The sequence below is a fragment of the Mastigoproctus giganteus genome, chromosome 2, assembly GCF_048544385.1.
Source record: "Mastigoproctus giganteus isolate SK-2022 chromosome 2, ASM4854438v1, whole genome shotgun sequence".
In the NCBI taxonomy this organism is placed as follows: Eukaryota; Metazoa; Arthropoda; class Arachnida; order Uropygi; family Thelyphonidae; genus Mastigoproctus; species Mastigoproctus giganteus.
The window spans coordinates 10,496,098-10,518,117 of record NC_143576.1 but is presented as its reverse complement, the minus strand read 5'-3'; the positions used below and the strand labels follow the sequence as shown (position 1 = coordinate 10,518,117).

At 33.7% G+C, this 22,020-nt stretch overlaps 1 protein-coding gene across 1 annotated transcript in view; it reads left to right on the top strand.

The window, feature by feature from the left end:
- Positions 1 to 22,020, top strand: part of LOC150089156 (PHD finger protein rhinoceros-like) — a 327,976-nt gene that overhangs the window by 270,747 nt on the left and 35,209 nt on the right. Inside the window, exons 20-21 of the mRNA XM_090389568.1 lie at positions 7,147 to 7,233; positions 17,446 to 17,566. Coding sequence (XP_090245694.1) covers positions 7,147 to 7,233; positions 17,446 to 17,566 — 208 coding nt within the window. The remainder of the gene's footprint in view (positions 1 to 7,146; positions 7,234 to 17,445; positions 17,567 to 22,020) is intronic.

Sequence of the window (22,020 nt, the reverse complement as noted above, 5' to 3'; positions counted from 1 at the left end):
AAAAAAAAAAAAAAAAATACAAGCACTTTTGGGTTTCATCACTGAGGAAGGACAGCATGAGTGGATGGCTTAATGATCCACTGATGAGAAATATCCACATGTGAGATGCAAATGTTTCATATCGTGTGTGTGTGTGTGTATGGCTGATGTAGAAAATTGTTGTTATATCCTAAATTTAATATACAAAAATATATAACATGAATTTGTTCATATTAAATAAACTAAAATTTAAATAATAAACTAAAAAATATAGAACTAATTGCTGTCTTTGCACATTAATGAGCACTTCAACAGGGACCAACATTTTATAAATGCATAAATAATAAGTAATTAGTAGAATTGCTGTTTGTGTTCCTCATACTAACATTAACGTTGACCTAAATGTGAAATGCTCAGAATAACTGCTTATATAAATGTCACTAATCAGAAATAAAATTTTAAACATATTTTAAATAGGGAGGGGCAAAGTTTTCCTTAATTTGGTATAAAGGAGCCATTGGTCCAATAGATAGTAACCTAATTTTTAACAAAGAAATAATTTATACAAAAGGCTCTACAATGTACATTACAGTTACATATTTATAAAATAAATGGCCAAGTGTGTGGTTGAAACTCTGCTGTGCAAGCACTCATGTTCCTCTATGCATTCTGTTAAAAAAAAAAAAAGGTGAAAAAGATTAGCTCTGCATTATGAATAAAAAAAATTGATAAAAGTATTTCAGAAAATTTTGAGTAAACTTACCATAAAAATAGTTTACATAATTTAAATAATTTATAATTTTTCCATAAAAATATGAAAGCCAATAAATTTAATAATAATAACTAGGGGACTTCGCCACCTGCTCGCTTTGCTCGCCCACCCCCGCGCACACTTTTTGACGTAAAATGTAGAGGTATACGAAGTAAGTCAAATCTTTTCTACGTAAAAGACACACCTGCCGATATGAACTGATTGATATCTAATCAGGAAATGACCTATTTAATTATTTACCTGTCCATTTGTAGTGCTCAGCATTCTCAAGGTCGAATAAATATCACTAGGTAATTATTTACCTGCCTTTACATAGGTCACTTAGGAAAAGGCCTTTTGCTTCAGGTTCCATAATGCATGAGGAATATTGTTGCACCTGAAAGAGCAGGACGAAAATATTTAACTGAAATATGTACAAACTATACAAATACTGTATACAGTATTCATTAATATACAAAAAAAAACATTACAATGGAACATCAAATGTTAGATAGGGAAGCACGTGCACGAGATTGGCAAACGTCATGGAGGCAGTTGTCAATAATTAATTGCATTTGTAGTGACGTATTTGCCTTGTCCTCTTCTCCCATTGGCTCAAATAAATATCACTAGGAGGAAAACTTTTTTTTAACGTATAGAGATATAATCGAAGTGGCCATGGTATGACCTATATTAATTTGATTATAAAGTTTTGGTGATAGTTATAATGATTAATTTTTACTTTAGTAGCTGATAAGAATATGAGCAAATAACAATAAGAAAGTTAAAATATGTTGAGAGCATTCAAATTAAATTTAAAATAAGAATAACGACTGGGAATGACCATAGCAATATGGTATAGCATTTCTGTAGCTGTAAGATGTATATAATAGCCATTGGTATGACCAGCTATTCATATATACATAACCCCCATGTAACATATTATTCTGATAGATACTAGATAAACTAACACTTACCCACCTAGCATACCCCTACCCCCATTTTTGTCATTCTGTAGCCCATGTGCAGTCAATGGCTAAGTTGGGTAGGCAGTTCTCAGGATATGTAACCATGTGTAATGTTCTATTCATGTGGAATTTAATCAGTTATATAGGCAGCACGAAAACAATTAGATACGAGAATCCAAAAGCACAAAAGCAGTTTAAAAGTAGCTTCAAATAATAAAACAAAAATAGACCAAGCTGTTCTAAATATCTAAATTTTTAAATTCCAAAACTATTAGCGAAATATGAGGGGACAGGAATTTTCCTTCTATCCTCCTCTTCCTTTTGTCTACTGAAACCCCCATCCCCATGCTTTTGAAATACTACAATGGAATGTGCTTGCCATATAAATACGGCCTTTGACACGTGTTCACTCCATCTTTGAAGATGGTATAAGCGAAGAAAAGCCCTCATCAAGCTTTGGATATTTATCTCCTTTTATACCTCAGTTATTTGGCATGCATGGATTTAGGGTCAAAGCTTATTCATTCCTTTGTCCTATTACAAGTTCATCCATCTTTAGGCAGGTTTTTCAATACTATTTCCATCTATTCTAATTATACCTTACCTGGATGCAGTTATTCCTGAGAAACTTGAAAAAAAATCTCAGGTGGGAGGATTCCTGACTTAAAATTTCTAAAATATAATATTTCTACAATATATCTTAATATGTTATATGTTTTATTTAATATGTTATCTTTTATTTGATTTGAATTCAAATCTTTTTATTTATTAATGGCTATTATTTAATTTTATTAATTCAAAATGACACAGATCCTCTACAAGAGAACATCACATTAAATTAGCATTTGTCCGATTTTACAAAAATTATCAGGTCTTGATTACACAAGTTGTGCATCCAACATATCATGTATAGGTGCAGTGATTTTTTTTTATGATTATTATAAACAAATCTTCAGTTATGTCCTTTTTATGTGTGTTCCCAACTGTGGCCAGATCTTCATTTTCGTGAGGCCATGTTCTTGGAGATGCTGTAATTTTATTTTGTTATCGAATTTTGAATTTTTACCCTGAGTTTTACTTTTATACAACTTGATTTGAGATCTATGTAAGTTTATTTTAACGTATAGTTCATTGCCTGTTTGCCCATTGCACTTTGCCCAGTGTTCCCCACGCACACACGCACGCACGCGCGCGCGCGCGCACACACACACACACACACACACACACACACACACACACACACACACACACACACACACACACACACACACAGTGAACCCCCGCTTTACGATATTAATCCATTCCAGAGATACCATTGTATCATGAAAATATCGCAATGTTGAACCCAATAACATACTGTTTTTTGGTAATTCGTTCCAAGACCTCGGAAGTTGAAATTTTTGCTATATAACTAAGATATTAATCATTCTAAAAGGTGATTTTTATAATGGAAATTGTATATATTGATTAAAAAAATTTATTAAGACTAATATATTGATTAAAGCACAACACAAAAAATCACTTCAACTAAAGGATGCAAAAACAAAACGTGGCCAACACATTATAAAGGTTGCTATTGGCTGAGAGGACCATGTGATCTGGTTTGAGACAATCGTCCCAGCATAAAGTGAAATAAAACCAGCATAAAGTAATAAAAACCAATTCAAATCATTAAAATGCACCACACTTTCATCATTATCATATGTTTGGTTATAAGAATCAATTTTGGATGCCTTTATGATATTTTTCCAAAGCATATTTCTGGAAGTCACAACCAAAAAACAATAAAAATAATTTGCAGTTTCCAGTTTATTGAGCTTTTCTGTTAGTGCAGTCTATTATAAACAGGCAGTAAAGTCGTGATAATACCAATAACTGGAATTCTGTGGTAATACCAATAATTTATGATAATACCAATAACTGGAATTCTGTGGGATTTTACATTATTATGGTGAAATTTGTTTTCCCTTCCATGGGCTCTTCAATCATATAAAAAACATAAATAAATTTTCATAATCTTCTCTTCATTTCTATTTTTTAATTTTCCTAAACTTGTTACTCCATATCTCACTTGTGTGTATTGCTTATTTTTTGCTTATTTTTGATTTCTTATTTTTTTTTTTTACTGTTTTAAATTTTACGTCCCCCAATAAAAAATGTCAGTGAACAGAAATATCAATTAGCTAGCATAAATCGAAAGAATATTTTCCATAGCTATCAATTAGCTATGGAAAATATTCTTCCGATTTTCACTTTTCATTTATTTTTTTAATTGGCAAGGTAATAAAAGTGTAAATTTGTGCTTTAAATCTTTAATTTTATAGCATGTGGCTAATATTCCTCCTATTTTCGCTTATCAGAATCATCGTTTAATAGAATTAAAATTCAGTTCGTAATCGGAATCACAATAACTGATTCTTACCACATATTGTATAGTGAACAGAGAGACCATCGTAAAGTGAACCAATCGTAAAGCGGGTGTCCACTGTATATTGTGCTGCTAACATGGTAAAAAATTGGTTCATTCAAATCATCAGTTCAATATTTCAGGTGCGTAGATGAATAAGTTTTGTAGCTTTTTCCCCCATGTCTATCAAACATGTTTTGTTAGTGTTAATCTAAATTTTATTCTATTAATTAATGTATGGAATAAAATTTACTTTGATATCTCATCAGACTCTAAAGCAGACCTGTGTACAGAAGGTCAAATTAAATTTTAGATGCTAATAGAATATGAAGAATTTTATGAAATTATTACATTGAAAGCAACCACTTAACGTCCTTCCCTAACTATAATAGGTTATGATTATCATTTATCATGGCTGAAGTAAAATCTATAGTGCTAGTAAAATCGTGTGATGTTGATGCAGTATCTTTATTGTTCCATTTATTCATAAGACTAATTTATAAGAAAGCAATAAAGATTAATAAAAGAATGTAGTTTATTTAAAACTAATATCATTAAAGATTTATTTTCAAAGAAATTAAAAGAATTGAATGAAAACTCCTTTAACTTTCACTGCCAATAGAGTCTGGAATAAGAGCCAAAACACCCGTCTATAAATGAATAAAGGCTGCCTTCCTTTATCATTCATTCACAATTATAAAAGATCAGTGAGAGACAATGTCATGAACGTCAAAACACTGATGGTGAACTGATTTACCACAACATTCACAGAAAACTTTTCCATGTTTTATACATACAACGTGTGGATATTAAATAATAAGTCCATTGTAATAAAATAAATATAATTAAATATTTTGTACTTTACAAGTTATCTCCTTAAAAATAATTGCCTTTGGTTTGCCCATGCTGTTCCATACAGTTCTTCCAAGCACAGAAACATTATTGGAAGTCATCTTCTGTAAGCCCATTTAACACTGGTTGTTTTTTTATGAATCTCTTCAGTGCACTGGAAATGGGTCCCCTTAAGTACACTTTTCAGTTTAGGGAAAAGAAAAAAAAGTTGCAAGGAGTTAGGTCTGGCAAGTAGGGCGCATGTTCACACAGGAATTTGTGTTTTGGCCAGAAATTGGTGAACAGATAGCTCATTGTGTGCTGGAGCATTGTCTTGATAGAGCATCTAACCATCCTTCCACAAATGCTAAAGTCAGTTCTCTTCCTTTGAATTTTTTCACACAGCCTTGTCAGAACTTCATTGTAGTATGTTTGATTGTTAGTCTGATTTGGCAGGATGTATTTGGCCATAATAATTCCTTTAATATCAAAGAAAACAAAAAAGCATGGTTTTCATTTTTGATTTTGACATTCTTGCTTTTTTTTTTGGTCTGGGGGATTTTGTCTTCCATAATCTTTTTTCTTCTAGATCATACTGGAACAGCCTACTTTTATCACAAGTAATTATAGTATTCAGACAGTCCTGATCTTCTTCAGTATTTTATTTTATTTTTTTTCCCTTTCAAAATATCTTTATAAACTTGGAACCTTCTCATTCTTTGATCTTCATTCAAAATTTTTGGTACCATCTTGATGCACACTTTTCTCACTCCTTAATTTTCAATTAAAATTTGTCTGTTTCTTTGTCCATATTGAGTTCTGATGGAACCATTTTAATGCTTAAACGATGATTACTGCTAATCATTCCTTACCTGGTCCACATTTTCATCAGTTTTCATGGACACTGGATGGCCCAGTCATTCACTGTCTGCCACATTTTTTTTCTCTCTCTCTCTCTCTCTCTCTCTCTCTCTCTCTCTCTCTCTCTCTCTCTCTCTCTCTCTCTCTCTCTCTCTTCCTTCTAAAAATCCTCTATACCATTCAAACATGCAAGCTCTTGATGTAGTACTTTCTCGATAAACTTGACATAACAACTCATAACTTTCAGTTAGTGTTTTGTAAATTTGAGGTTGATTCGTTGTTCAATTCTCTTGTCTGTCATTTTTCTGGCAAACCACAAGAACACAGTAATGAAAACTTGCCTCACTGCAAAGTGAATGAGCATTTTTAATGTGACTTGGTAGACAACTAGGGGAAGGTTCAAAGTCAACTGCTGTTCCTTTGTTTTGCAAGTGGTGGTTGGTGTGTAGTGGCTGTGTGCACAGTCTCGTTATTTAGTAGTCATACCCTGTATAATATAAAAAAAGAATGAAAGAAAAACTCTTAGTGCAGTTCTACCAATGTTGTGCCATCAAGACGATATGTATCCTGATACAGTTCATTGAAGCATACAACTTCAGATACTTAATACATGCATAGTAGAAGCTGTAGGCTTATTTGGCGGTCAGCAGACTTTCTTTTGTGAATTCCTAAGACTGAAGTGTTCCCTTGCAGCCATCTTCTGGGTTAAAAGTCTGCCACCTCTAAACAGAATTTATAGATAGCAAGTTGCTACTTAAGTTTTCAGAAGTAAGTTAACTGTTATTTAAATATAATTGTATTTAGAGAACCAGTTTGTCATACAATAGTGATGTTTGGAAAACGGGTTTTTTGAACCAAATTGAAAAGAATGATTTTGTATCGAAGAGAGAAATAGACATTTTGTGATATCAGTTTCTGTGAGACCTATCAGATGTTATTATGAAAGAAGAAAGAATTGGTATACAGTTGCCCTTACTTGAGGAACTCACAGGAAGCTTATTATCCCAATTCATGCTTGGCATTTTATCAACTCCTCATAGCAGTGCTGAATGGGAGAGATTATTCAGCCAGTTAAAAAAAAAAAAAAAACTTGAGAGTTCAGATTTATTTCTGGTGAAGCAATTATCATCACAAAATTCTACAGGCAGAAAAATCCTAGGTAAGCAGATGTTTGAAAGCATACTGTACTGGTCCTGTGCACAATCCTCTGTCTGTATTTCAATTTAAAATTGTATGTTGAGAGTGAAATTTAATTTCTAGTGCAGTGTGGACTTTAAAAAACCTCCTGCTTTTTCCAAAAATTTTTGTGTTTTACTGTTTTCATTAAAAGTCTTTTTTCCTGCTTACAGTTGCCCAATCTCCAGCTTTTCAAAAGTTGGCAGCTATGGGAGAGGAGCTCCATCGGAGAAGAGACTATCACCAAGTTATGATCTGAGGTACCTAGAGGACTACTAACATTAAATATATACTCTGAAAAATTGTTAATGAGAAAAAGATTGTGAAAAAGATATGTGTTGGGTGTATAGTTAAGATTTTCTGGTATTCTAATAAGTAAATGGAGAAATTGTGTAAGGTGATTAATAGGTATGAAAACCTTAGCACATCTGTCAGCCAGAGTTGTAAACATTGCAATCATTGAGGAAAATTACTTCACCATTGAGAGAGTGGACTTTCTAAGAGGAAGTCTAAAAGTTCTAGTTTGTAGAGTTGGGAAGGTGATAGAGACAACAGATAAATATGATGGATTACAGTAAAGAGATTCCAGATTTGAAAGTCTCTGTCAAAGGATATCAGAGAGGATGTATGTACAGGCCATCAAGTGAATGAAATCACAGAGCAAATAATTAGAGCAGCTGAGTAGGTTATGGCATCCAGCAGTTGAGTTATAGAAATAAGTGATGGTTAGCAGATTGGAAGTGGACATTATTAAGATTGTAATTTTGAATGTGTATATTTGTAAAATGAATATGGAAATTTTTCAGATATTTAGATATTTTTGCAGATAAGTTTGTTCTGTTACTTTTGATATTAATGATGCATTAATCAGATAACATAATGAGTTGATGAAACTTTTGGATATGGTATAATCCTTAATCCTCAGCACGGCAGGGGACCCATGCCCAGTCATGAGCTGGCAGAGTAGAGGGCACTGAGATCCAGATCAGCACTGAGATGATGATCTGGATACCTCATAGAGAGTTACAAGTAGTTTTGGTCTAGTAGACTGTCTAACTGGTCAAGCTGCAAAAACTGTTTTAAAGCTGTTCTGATAATGTAGGGACCCTGGAACACATCACAATGTCCATCATAATCTCATATGATGGGGCCTCCCATACTGCATGATAGAAGAGAAGAGGAGATTCCAGAGCTTTGTTCTGGAGACTAAACATGATTTTCACAACCTTTAAGTCGCCAGTAAGAAAAGTGGCAGTATTTCGTCAGGTGACAAGTCATCTACCACCTAGTATTGTGTGATGGCACAGAGGGTTGGCCATTTCTCTTTGTGATATGGATGCCACACATTGACTCATGCTTACATTAGTTTCATGCCTAGGTGATAACCTCCACTATACTGCAGTGTTTTGACTTTGAATATGATTTACCCAGGTTGCTGGCAGTCCCACCATTTTGTGTTTTGACTTTGAATATGATTTACCCAGGTTGCTGGCAATCCCTCCATTTTGAATTTGCAACCTTTGGATTGGTCATTGTACAACTGGACTTCACTGAGATTTAACTTACTTGACTCACATTTGAGTCCTGAATAAATACATAAACTATCTTTATTGTTGCTAAGTATGGTACAGGTTGTAGACAGTACTAGTAACAATATTACTCATCATGGCAACATTGCCAGGAGTATTACATTTAGTAAAATATGATAGATGTGATTAAATAAAACTGGGAAAAAGTATAGCAGTATCTATTGCCAGGAATAAAACACAAGAGAGAAAGGCCAAGAATTCTTGTGTAGCCAAGCTACACAAGAATAATTAGTTATACAATGATTAAAATGCATATAAAATAAAAAGAAAATTATCAGAAGAAAAAATACTTGCATTGTTGTACATTACAACTGCAAAATATGGCAAGGAAAGTAAATTAAAATCCAAACCAAGAATTTTTATCTGACAAACATCAAATGAGATAACAGTTCATGTTGCAGCTCAAAATTACAATACACTTCGAACAGGCAGTGTGGATGACTAATTTCATCATTTGGTAATCTGGCACAATTTATACAGCAGAATTTAGAAAAGATTTATTCCAGTTGTACTAATTATCCACTTTAAGACAATGCAACGGTATCAGAAGTCATCTTCAATAGGCCAGTTCCAAGTCACAGGAGGGCCTGTATTTTTGGAAGTGTCTGAGCAGGTAAGAAACGATCACATAGTTTCAGAATAAGTGTGGGTTTGTACTTTAGGGATGGCTGATTGTTATGCTACTGTCAGAAATCCCAGATGTTCAGGGCATTTATCACTCCTGTGAAACAATTTTACAGTAGTAATTAAGTGTCTGATGTCAGCTAACTTTGGGAGCCTGGTTACATTTAGCTGCTCAGCCATTTCACTGGTTTTCAGTTGAGGAGGTTGGTGATGCTTATGAGTGGCCCATTTCAGGGTCTGCTATTCTGTGTATACTGGTTTCTGTAGGGAGGGTGATGCAGATGCCCAAATTTCAGCAGCGTATAATATCAATGGATAAACTCTGGTCTGTAGATATTTGATAGTGGTTGCAGCTTCATTGATATGGAGTAAGTGCTGTTTCACTTTCCAGCGTAAGGTGATAAATCGCTTACAGAGGTATTCTGTGTGGACATTAAATCTCATCTTCAGATCAAAATAGATGGTGAGGTCCTTATGGCTAGTAAAAACTGGGATGCGAGTGCCTCAAACTGATGGTTGAATAATTATAGGTTGCTGTTGGAATAAATAAGTCATTATTGCAGATTTATTTGGGATAAGATTTAACCTGAAATTCTGTATGTAAGCTGAAAATATGGTCAAACTCTGTGATTGAAGAAGCTATTACCATTGGATTTGTTGAAGGTGGGATTAAGGTAAGAAAATTTATATCATCAGCATATATTATTGCATAATCATGGAAAACACATAAAAGGGATAAGGATGGCTGAGAATAGGAGGCCAGAAAGGACTCCACCTTGCGGTACCCATCATGATCTTCCAGATATATGGAACTTCTTCGTTGTAAAATCTACACTTCTATTCTTCAATAAAGATGTGAGAAAAATCAGCAGATTGCCATTAATCCTGAAGAGAGTTCAGAAGGTTGAGAAGGGCTGTGATATCTAGGCTGTCAAAAGCAGATTCAGTATCAGTGTATGCAAGTGCTGATTCAGATTTAGTTTTGAAGGCCTGAAGAATGGATGGATGTCTGTGCTACCATGTTTATTATGGTTGATCTATTTCTGACTGAAGTGGAACTGTTTTGATTTCTGAGGCACGAGATGCTGGTTTAATGATGGAAGGAGTATCTTTCCTAGGAGTTTGAGGAGGGTGAAAGAAGTTGAAATAGCCCTGAAATTTTTTGGACTTGTTGGCACTTGAACTTTTGGCAATGGGATTGCAAAGTATTCATTCCATCGGGCAGGGAATACTTGTGTGTAGAGGACTGAGCTGTAGATTGAGAACAATACATCTAGGATGTAGGGGCTGGGGCATTTAATGATAAAATGAGGTATCTTATCTTGGCCTGCCATACTCGATGGGCAGAGGGAATATATTGCATTTATAATTTGCTATCTGGTGATAGAAACCATAGAATGTCGGAGAGATAGTTCTAAAAGAGTAGTATTGGTTTGGGATCTGGCAATGTGGTCCATCCAATTATCTGTATCAAGATTTGAATTAAACATGCTGTTTGGTAGAGTATGGCTCTTTTCCCTTAGATAAGGTAGCTTCTGTGTATCTCTTTATTTTTTTATTATTTTTTTTTTGGTAGTTGTTGGCACATAGGCTTCTGTGGCCATAATGCACCTCCCAAGGTTTTTGCAGTACTTTGATCCAAGCCCGAGGTGGGAATCGAACCCACGACCTTTGGGTTGCCAGGCAGGCACTTTACCCACCCGGCTAGTCCTGTCGGCGTATCTCTTTATGGCCGATGCCTTGTGTCAGTTGAAAATATCTCTTGCTCCGGAATACAGGATCCTATCTTGGGTGGTGTCAGAGATTTTACACTACCTGTGAAGGGACTTCTTATTTTCAAAGCTGCCTGATAAATTTTTGGTCCACCAAACCAAACCCTGGTGAACCAAAAATTTATCAGGCAAAAATTTATTGGGGAAAATGCGAACAATTTTAGATGATGCATAGAGGGTGATTGTATATATCCACCTCGTGATGAGATCAACTGCAAGGATTGGGTCACATCCTTCTAGCACTTGCCATGGAATACCCTATGCTACCTTTAAACACTTATTGGGATCGAGAAAAGTTGGAGAAATTATGACCTTCTCCACAGTGTTATGGATATTGTAAGTTAGGTATAGGCAGTTAAAAGAAGTAATGCAACTGGGTCATGATCTGATATGAAGGAGGTTTTTGGTGGAATATCAACTCTGCAAACATCTGAACAAAGAATCAGGTCAAGATGATTAGTGCCTGTAGTTGGCTAATTAACTATTGTAATATTTACTGGGAAGAGATTGTTCATTAGTCATTGTAGGAGAGTGCTCAGATGTTGTGGCAGGTTAAATCTCTGCATCGTAGATGAGTAGCAGGAGAATCTAATTTACTCATTATCCAGCCTGTAGCTTCCTTGTGGCAAATCTATGGCAATAATATCTAGCTGGGGGAATGTAAATTGCTGCAATATCAGTTAAACAGGCATTCAGTTTCACTGTCACAAGTACTGCTTCATAGAATAAGGAGTTACTAGACATGGTGTGAACAAATTTAAGGTTGGTATCTTTAATGAAGATAGCAACTTCACCACTTCTGGAATTAGATCTTGATGTATAGAAGGATGAATATCCAGCAATAGCAGCACAGGCTATTGACTCGAATTCAGATTCAAGCCACATTTCAGATAGGCAAATTATATATGCATTATTGAACAAAAGGATTTGTTCAAGGGGTCTCAAGTTTATTTCGGATGCCCTGAACATTTTGGTAGAAAACTGTAAGGGTTAGATAGGGAATTTTTATAAGTGCTGATCTGTCTGTTGTCAATTTTGAGTAACTTTGCTGTTTTTGCCTTTCGGAAATTATACTCTGGATTGGTAACGATCGAAAGGCAGGGTTATGTGGTGTCATATCAGGTTGATTAGCAATTACTGGGGCAAGAGTAACTGGAGTTGAATGTGTGATGCTATGGCTTTTGACAGTCGACAGTTGTGCAGGTTCACAATTTGTCAGTCATGCAGAGGCTAGGAATATCACTCATTGGTGGTTTTGGAGTTGTAGTGGATGGTTTTTGGCCTTTTGGTTCATAATATAGCCAGATTAGGGTGTCATGACAGAAAAATGTAATTTTGTGCAAAAAAAAATTTACATGATGGCCACATATAGGTGCAACTGATCTGAAGTATCAAAAATGACATTTTCTTAAGAAAATGAGTGGATACTTTAGTTTGCATCTCTTGATCCATTGCTGATTCAGTATCTTCAGCTGTTGTCAGTGGCCGAAGTCAGGTAATAAAGAGGCTGCTGTGGTGAGAGGTTGAGGGGGGCCTGTTCATTGGTCTTTCTGAGACCAATGAACAGGCCTCCCATCACAGAACAAGATTATGGAGTGAAAAGATACAGGGTAAATGAAATAAGGTATTGATGGCATTTGAAAAGGAAGTCATATGATGACCACAAAAGGCACAAATTCATCCATAGGAAAAGAAAAATAGTAAAAAGTTGCAAATTACTAAATAAAGTATTGATTTAGAGAGATGTCTGAATACCTTTGTACATTACCACATGTTCTTTGTACTCAGTACTGAAAACTGTTCACTGACTATTCAAAATACATTATATTTTGCTATTGGTACATTTTTTATGTAAAGGAATTTGGCCATATTTCAATTCAAATGTTAGAATAATTTGATAATAAACACTTCTCTGCATTATAATTTTGTCTTGAGGACTTATTTCCTTCAGTGGTTAAATTCTCACTTTTGAAATGACATTATCTGCAAGTCAACCTAACATTACTAATATCATTTTTAATTGAATGCTATCACCAGAAGAGGCAAATCTGCTATTTGTTAAAAATTTAAGGCAACTCAAGTGTAATATGAAGAAGTGTTTTTTTAAAATTATTTCAACACCTGCATTGAAACATAACCTGTTCCTTCACTTAATTGCTGCAGTGGGCCAGTACAACTCACTGCTAGGGGAGTCACATTTCCAGTCAGAAGTTTTGTTTCCTTGCACTGAATTGGCTATTTATTTAGACTTTATATGTTATTCAGCATTCAACACAAAGTTGCTAATTCTAATGATGACCCACTATTAGTGGGACCTTTCAGTGCTGTAGTCATAAAATTAGCAGAAGGTATACTCTATGAATGTTACAAAAAGCAGAGAGTATACTGTGCATATTAATCGAATTCTGGAGGGTATACGGCGTATAACCTGTATACGCCATATTTCAGTCTTTCAAAAACCAGAAGGTATACGCTATTCACCTTAAAAAATCCAGAGGGTATATGGTGTATACCCACATACATCCTCCAGTACAGCCCTGGGACCGTTATAAATAACAGATTTGCTTCTTTTGGTGATGTGAGTCTTTTAAAAACAATATTAGTAATTTTAGATTTACTCATAGATACAATGTCATATCTAAATAATGAGCATGATATGAAACCAGTGATTAGAAGAAACAAAAAGTTAAGCAAGACAGAAAAATGTAATTTTGTGCAAAAAAAAAATTGACATGATGCAGAACATCACCTAAAAATTGTACTACTTGACTGTTTATATTTTAAAAAATTAAAGAAAAATGTTAAATGTATACTGCTGTAATTTGACTTTTTTATGAGTGATTTCCTGGAACATGTATGATTTATTTGTAGAATTTAAGGTCTGTGAAAATGAATATTTGTGCATAAATTTTTTTAATGTTAATATTTTCTTATTTTGGCTTGATTAGAATGAAATTATTGTCGAAAATCAAACCAGAATTTAAAAAAAAAGTGGCAAGAAATCTTGAAAAAATAAATAAACCCATTGCTACTTTTCATTTTTTTTTATGCAGTAATATTTTCTACATTTATCATGTAGATTAGAATTTGAGAATTTATTCAGTTTTGGCTTGTGTTTACCTAAATTGGACAACTGCTGTTAACAGGTATACAAGTTTTTTCTTTTGATTTTCAAAGCTGTTTTTTTACTACCATATTTTATAAACTGCTTCTATAATTTCTTGGAAACATAGATATGATATTGCAACACATATATACTTTTATAGATACTTCATATGCATGTATATATGAAGTATCTAGAAAACTTCATAACTTCATTCATCTTCATACAACATGTTTCTTCCAATGTAGTGACTGTGTTACTCTGTTTTAAGGTTAAAAAGAATATAACACAATCACTACATGGGTAGAAGATTACTCTTGTCAGGATACACTAGCAGATTTAATCTTTCAAATCTTGAGCAAGTTGCAGCTAGTTCATTTATGAAACAGTGTTAGCCATTGTGAAAATTCCATAAATGGAGAAGTGACTTGTTTGAAAATCTGCTTTAAAGAGATAATGTTACTAAGTAATTTATTAGAATTGCCTACAGATCCCTCCAACAGAACTTTCATTAGAAATTATAGATATTTTTTAAACATGACAGTTTATTGTATTAAAAATGTTTAAACAGTAGTTTAAAACTATTAAAATGTTCATTTATTTATCAAAGATGGTGTTTGTTTATATTTAACTGTTTATTATGTGTATTTTGTGTTCTGAATCCAAGTCTCTATCTTTAATTTTGGAACCATCATTGATATTTTGGTGTAATTGAAAAAAAGTACTGTGAACTTACAGTATGTCTCCAAAGACTTATTCCTGAGATATTAAACAATGATAAATTACAGAACCATGTAAAATGGCAAAACATTTTTATGTTTATTATGTAATAAAAATATGATTGTATAAAATGGGCTTTAAACAGTTAAAACATATGTACCAGCTGACATGAATAGTGTTGTTCTCCCACACGAACCATACCATTTATTCAATTATGAGTAACCAGTGTGGCAGAGTATATAACAGTGTCAGCATGTGTCTGTTATTTGAGTTTCAGGTTTCACGACAACTGCCTTATTTGTTTACAGAACAGTATTTGTTAGACTGATATTATGGGAGATGCTAAAAATTAATTTAATTTTACTGAATCAACTGATATGATTTTAATTTATGGTGCAGTTCATAAGAATTTTGAAGGTGCAGTTTGCAAATATAGCTAAAACTTTAACCTGACAAGTACCAAATCATAAAACATTTGTTGCTGTAGAGAGGTGACATGGAGAAACAGATATGCTGAAACTATTATAAGTAAATGCTGGTAGAGAGAGTTCAACTGCAAATGCTGAAGAGCAAATACCTCATGCTGTACAAGTACCAGGATGTAAGATTGTATAAATGTTTCATCTGTGAACATGTAGAGGACATTATGTGAATCTATACTGAAGAGCAATTTCCGAATTTTTGGCGCATGGCAATTGTTCTTGCCTTTGCGAAGCCAAGAAAGGATCCTAAAATCCCTACTAATTATTGTCCTATTGCTCTGACTAGCTGTCTGTGCAAAATCGTGGAGAGAATGGTTAATTTTTGTTTAATATGATATTTAGAATCAAACAACCTTCTCTCCAGTATCCAGTGCAGCTTCCGGAGAGAAGGTTGTTATCCTGGATAGGGATGAACGTTTCAAGGTTGTACAGCCCCGTGCCATTTCCGGTGCTAACATATGGGAAATGGAGTATGTGCAGGTACCATATTACATCCTGGGTCTGCTGGAAAGGCTTAGTGCTTTATAATGAATTGTTGATGCAGCACTACTTATGTTCAGGAAGGCAGCAGATGCTGCCGAAAGCTTCAGTTTTATAGTAGTATAGGTTTAATGATTTTAATCTATACTTTTCAGTTGATTTTACTTATTTATTTTATTTTATTTGTAACTTTATTTCATTATTTTTATAAAGTTATAATTGGTCAGAGTTGGCGGCATCAATTATGGATAGATTTCCTGACCACAGAGGCCATTTTAGTGAATCAGTGGAGTTTACAATAAATCAATCAATACAAATGTTAACCGTCTTTAGCAGTCACAAGCTTGCACCCCAGTCCACTCAAAGAGCATGTGCTACTGCACTTGCGCTCCTGACCACTCAGCTACATCAGTATATGTTGTTTTTTATTATTATTATTGCAATCAGTGAATAGAAATAAATGGATTACACATAGGAATAATGCAATCCCCATAACATCAATAATGGTAGGGGTTTAACATATAATACTATAATATCTAGGGATTTCACATATCATTATATTTAAAAAATAGTTATTAATATAATTGTTCATTAATTTAATTTTTTTATGCAGCTCCGTGGCTTCTGCTTTAAATATAAAAGTAGTCTCTATCTAAAAAAAGGTTCTGAAATGCTGTTCTAGACTGTTGTTGAAATGCTATTCTAGAATGCAAAAAAGGTTGACAGTTGAATTTGAGCAAATAATAATTTGCTCCAGAAGAGAATATATGATAATGAACAGCAAAACAAAATTGGAATGATAGAGAAGAAAAATTTTAGTATCCACTTTATCAACGTTATTAAACAGTGAAAATCAGTTTGAAAGACAGTTTTGAGTTGATCATAAAGCATAACAGTCAATTCCAGTATGCATTTTGAAATTCTGTGTGCAGGTTTATCAGAAGGTTATCTCAATAATTCATTTATATGAAGAATTAAATTGTTTGCAGAGCCATTTCAAAGACAGTTATTCTCACTGAAAATCTTGCAATTCGTGTGCCCAAACAATTTGATGGAATCGCTAGCAGATCTTTTCATTGTCCTTATGATTCATGTAGTGCTGAAGGAAGTTTTTTCAGAGATGAAGTTAATCGCAATTTATCTCCGTTCATGATGACAGAATATACATTGGATGAGTTATCTACCTTATCAATTGAATATACCATTGCCAAGAATTTAGATCTGGATGAAATAAAGTTATATTTTTATTTTAAGATTTCAGTAAATTGAATTGAATGAAATAAACAATAAAATTATCAAAAATTTTATATTTTATTTTTGAATTGATAAATGTTTTTTAGCTTACGAATGGGATGGGATGCAGTTGCCACACCAAATCTTGCTCTGGGCACCATAGCCCTTTTGAGCTGGTGCAATTTGTACTGATGAACATGAATACATATGAAATGCTCTACTGGAAATTCCTGAATATACTGTTACTCCCCTTGTGTTACATACAGCCATGCTTTCTATTTATACTGAAATTTCTGTTTAGATCTTAATTTATAGACACTATTTTTGTTAAATGATATTCATTATTACATGATATAATAAATATTTTATTTCATCATTGACTTATTTTTTTAATCATAAAATCAAATAATTTTAAATTTCACACAAAGTAAAAATGATGTATAATGTGTACTGATGATTGTATTTATAGAATACAACAGATGCATGCAGAGTTTTATAAATATATAAGCCTGAAAGATGCTGGAGAAGTTCTTCAAATTGACCGTGATACTATAGATTTCATTTTCCAGTACTGGAAATTAAAAAGAAAGGTAAATTAAATTATACTTGTTTCTTATTCTGGAGAATAACTTTTGTTGCTTTGTCTGTCTTTATTGAAAATAAAGTATAATTCTGACATTTAGTTTTGAAACAAAATTAAACTTAAAATCACAAACAGATTATTAGAAATACTTTTTCTTTTGACACTGTCATGTTGCTATAGATAATGTAATATTTGATTTCTTAAGATTGATTTTTTTTTTTTTTTTTAGAAGTAATTGTCTTGTCCTTTTCTAAGCAAATACCAAAGACTAAAGTGTATTTTCAGGGAAATAATGCCAGTTTAAAGTATAATATTAAATTCATGGGCTTATATTTTGCTAGTAGTAGTTCTGGGGAATTAAAAAACTCAGGATAGTTGAAGATGAAAAAGATTTAAGCATAATGACAAAGTTCTTTTAGAAATGCAAACTGACTGTAAGACAGTTACTGTTATTCTAACAGTGATAAGCACAAACCTTCAAACATTCTAACAGTGATCAGCACAAAGCAAGGATAAAATAGTAGGGGTTTTTATATATATGTACATAAACAATAATGGACACACCTTGGGTACATAAAGCTGTATAAGCATATATACCAGGGGTGGCAAACCTTTTTAAGGGTGCATGCCAAAATTGGCTGAATCTTTTAAAAAACTACCCTTGCGTGCCCCTCAGAAGGTGATATTCAAGACATTTAATCACACAATTTCGTCAGTATATCTCATCACTCTGACTTCAAACAAATCAATGCACAAATACAGCTATTTACTGAATGGTGTGTTATCACTACGTCTTGCAGAGAGAATGGGCATGCACAATTCACAACTCAAGATGGATTCCTGGAGTGATGTTGTTTTGAAGTTTGAAATTTTTTGAGACTCTGATTTCCATGTGCCCAAAAAATTTGTATGCGTGCCACAGGTTTGCCTGACATATACATTTTAGGAAGCATGTGGAGCTGGTGGACAGATACACAGAAGGGCAACAAGATTTGTTCTAGGTATAACGGACACATTCTAACATACCCACACTCACATATATAGGGGGGACTAATAAGCCATACCTAATCTTATGAAATGGGAATGATTGCATATATTTTGAGAGAGAGATGATAAATAACACCACTCTGCATGGTTTTTGACATTTGTAAACTAATAGTGTTTTTAACTTAGTTTTTTTGTGCTGACTTCAGAAATGGTATTTTTTTTTTTTTTTTTCTGTCACACCATTTTTTTCACAAATCACTTAAGTTGATGTAATGAGTTGCATTACTGAATGTATTAAGTTAGGACTAAATGCTGGTAATTTGTAACCTAAATCTTCACATATTGGTAACACTGCTTTCAGTCATTTGTTTCTTGACTTTGAGAGCTCCATGCAGTTTATTTTTGAGGTTATCATGTCAGACTTGCGCCGCTTAAAAGTGAGTAAAATGTCATCATGCAAGCAATTGAACATTCTCAACTTTTGTTATATTTGTGTAAGTTTTGTAGTCCTCAAACAAATACAAGATATAGAATTTGGAAAAAATGCGTATTGTGCTTATTTTGGAGCAAAACTTTATGCTCAAGATAAACAATGGGCTCCACATAAAAGTTTGCTGAATCTGTGTTGAAGCATTGAGATTGTGGAAAAATGGTAAAAAGATGGCTGTGCCATTTGCAATTCCTATGATTTGGCAGCAATCTACAAATGTTGCAGCCCAGCTTAAAGTTGCTGTCAAGGTACATTTATTACATTCCCACATTGACTACTCTCCAGAAAATCTAGAAAGAGTTAGTGAAGAACAGGATGAGAGGCTTCACCAGGACAGTAAAGACATGGAGATGAGGTACCAGGGGAGGCAGAATGTCAAGATGATGGCTGACTATTGCTGGATGCTGAAATGGGACTGTAAAATAGAAGGATTTGCAAAAAAATGAAAATTTGACCCATCATAGATTAGTTTTTAAAATGAGAGGTGAGTGTTTAGTGAACTTTTTATCACACTGCCCTTCTTAATGTTTTCGATACATATTTAATTATGAAAGTCTGGTAAAGTAGCATTTTCTTATAATTTCAGTGTGCAAATTCTGCCAAAATTAATAAAAATTTGTGAAAAATCAAATTTTCTTCAGTGATTTTTTTTGAACAAGTAATTTTTGAAATCAGCATTAGAAAATGATTAAGAAACCCCCTCTTCTGAGAAAACATTAATGAATTTTTTCAAAATGTAGAGTAATTAGATGAAATAGATTAAAGAAATGAATAAATGAATTAGTCTTCTATTATTAAACATATGCTGAAAATAACAATACCACAAAACTGAATAATGAAAGTAATGTAAACTAACAGTTAACCATGAAAATCAAGTACAATGGATTTCGGTTATTTGGGCCACCAGTTAATCGGGGCAGCTGTTTATTTGGGACAAACCTTAGACAGAACCTTAATTGAGAAAATAGCCAGGGCTTACTTTGCTTAATTGGGACAACATGCTGTTTAATCGGGGCAGGAGACCACAGCACTCAAGATTACCCTGCAATTGTTTCCGACCATACCACGTGATTTGGGCAGATTTCTGGAGGTCACAACCATAAAACAATTAGCAGTCCTCTGTTTATTGAGCTTTTCTGTTAGTGCAATCTGTTATAAATGGATAGTAAACTCCATCTTATTAAATTTGTGATAATACCGACAGCTGGAATTCTCGGGGTTATTATGGTGAAATGTGTTCACACTTCCATGAAATCTTCAATCATATAAAAAAATTGATTTTTAGATCTTCTCTTCATTCCTATTTTTTAAGCTTCGTAACTTGTTACTCCATAGTATGTACATATTACAGTATGTGTTAATTAAGCTATGTGCGTAAGCGTAAATTTATTTTTATTTTGCTAACCAGTGGAAAATATTCTTCCAGTTGTCACTTATCATTTAATTGGTAAGGTAATAAATTGTAAATTTGTACTCAATATATCTTTACTTTTATAGCCTGTGGATAATATTCCTCCTATTTTTGCTAATTAGAATCGCTGTTTAATAGAATTAAAATTCAATTCACAAACGTGATCACAATGACTGCAGCTTACTACATATCGTATAGTGAACGGTACTTTACTATGGTAAGTCCATCATAATGTGATTTGATCGTACAGAAAATCAGTCATAAAGCTATATTTTTAACTATTTACGTGAAACTTCGCATAATTGGGGCAGCCACTTAATCGAACCAAAATGCGCTATCCCGATGTGTCCCAGATAACCAGAATCGGCTGTATATGCTATATTTGAATTTTATGTTCAACATATACATGATTCTTTTCACAAACAACACAAATGACAAGCCGACCGGGCTAGCCGAGTGGGTAAAGTACCTGCCCGGCAACCCAAAGGTCGCGGGTTCGATTCCCGCCTCGGGCTTGGATCAAAGTACTGCAAAAACCTTGGGAGGTGCAATATGGCCACAGAAGCCGATGCGCCAACAACTACCAAATCAAAAAAAAACAAAAAAAAAAAAAAAAAACAAATGACAATGTTTATCTGTAATAAAATCTTTTCTGTGATTGATGAGCCACAATTCCATGAAGCTTAGTAGTAGATTTGATTTTCAGCATTTTGATTGAAAGCTCCAACTGCCTGTTTTGTAAAGTTTTTATAACAAAACTGAATAGTTATGATACGCCTACAAAAAAGTTCTTTTATTCATCTGATGGCATGAAAATTAAAGCAAAACACTATTAACATGTTTTTACATGCTACCTGAAATGTTTTTTTATGCTTAACTTTAGTGTAACATTTTGATGTTTTTATGACTGAAATCATGTTTCCAATTGGAATGTCTGAAAAACTGATCACATTTCAACAAAATATGCAGCACTACTAGTAATATTTGTGTTAAATGCATTTGCATATACACATATGCAAATAATAATAATAAAATTCTTTATTAATAGAAATGTACAGGGACACTATTCCCACTACAGGCAACCAGAGGAATCTAACAATTAATGACACATTACATTGAGTACATAGTAAATACATAGAATGCATAGAAAAAGCTAACATAATCAGATTGAATTTAAGTTAATTACAATTTGAGCTGGTCCTGAAATAGTGATTATAGAGGGCTTATATTATATTATATAGATTATATAGTTATTATATAATGTGATACAAAATATTGAGACAAATCTTGAAATCTTTCACTGGGAGTTATAACTAGTTCTGCTGACAATTGCAGGAATGTTGACGGCGTGTGAATATGGATTTGCACTTTTCTCCTCTGTAGGCCAAATCTCTGGACCACAGATCTAAATTAATGTTGGCAGAGTTCGGCGTGCTGATTATGCTATTCAGAAAGTGCTGCTTTAAGGTCAAGAGCTTCTGCAGGTTAGAGGGTTTCTGAGGGCTCTACCCGGCATTTTCCAGCCTATGATGCCGACCGAGCTAGCCACGTGGGTAAAGTGCCTGCCTGGCAA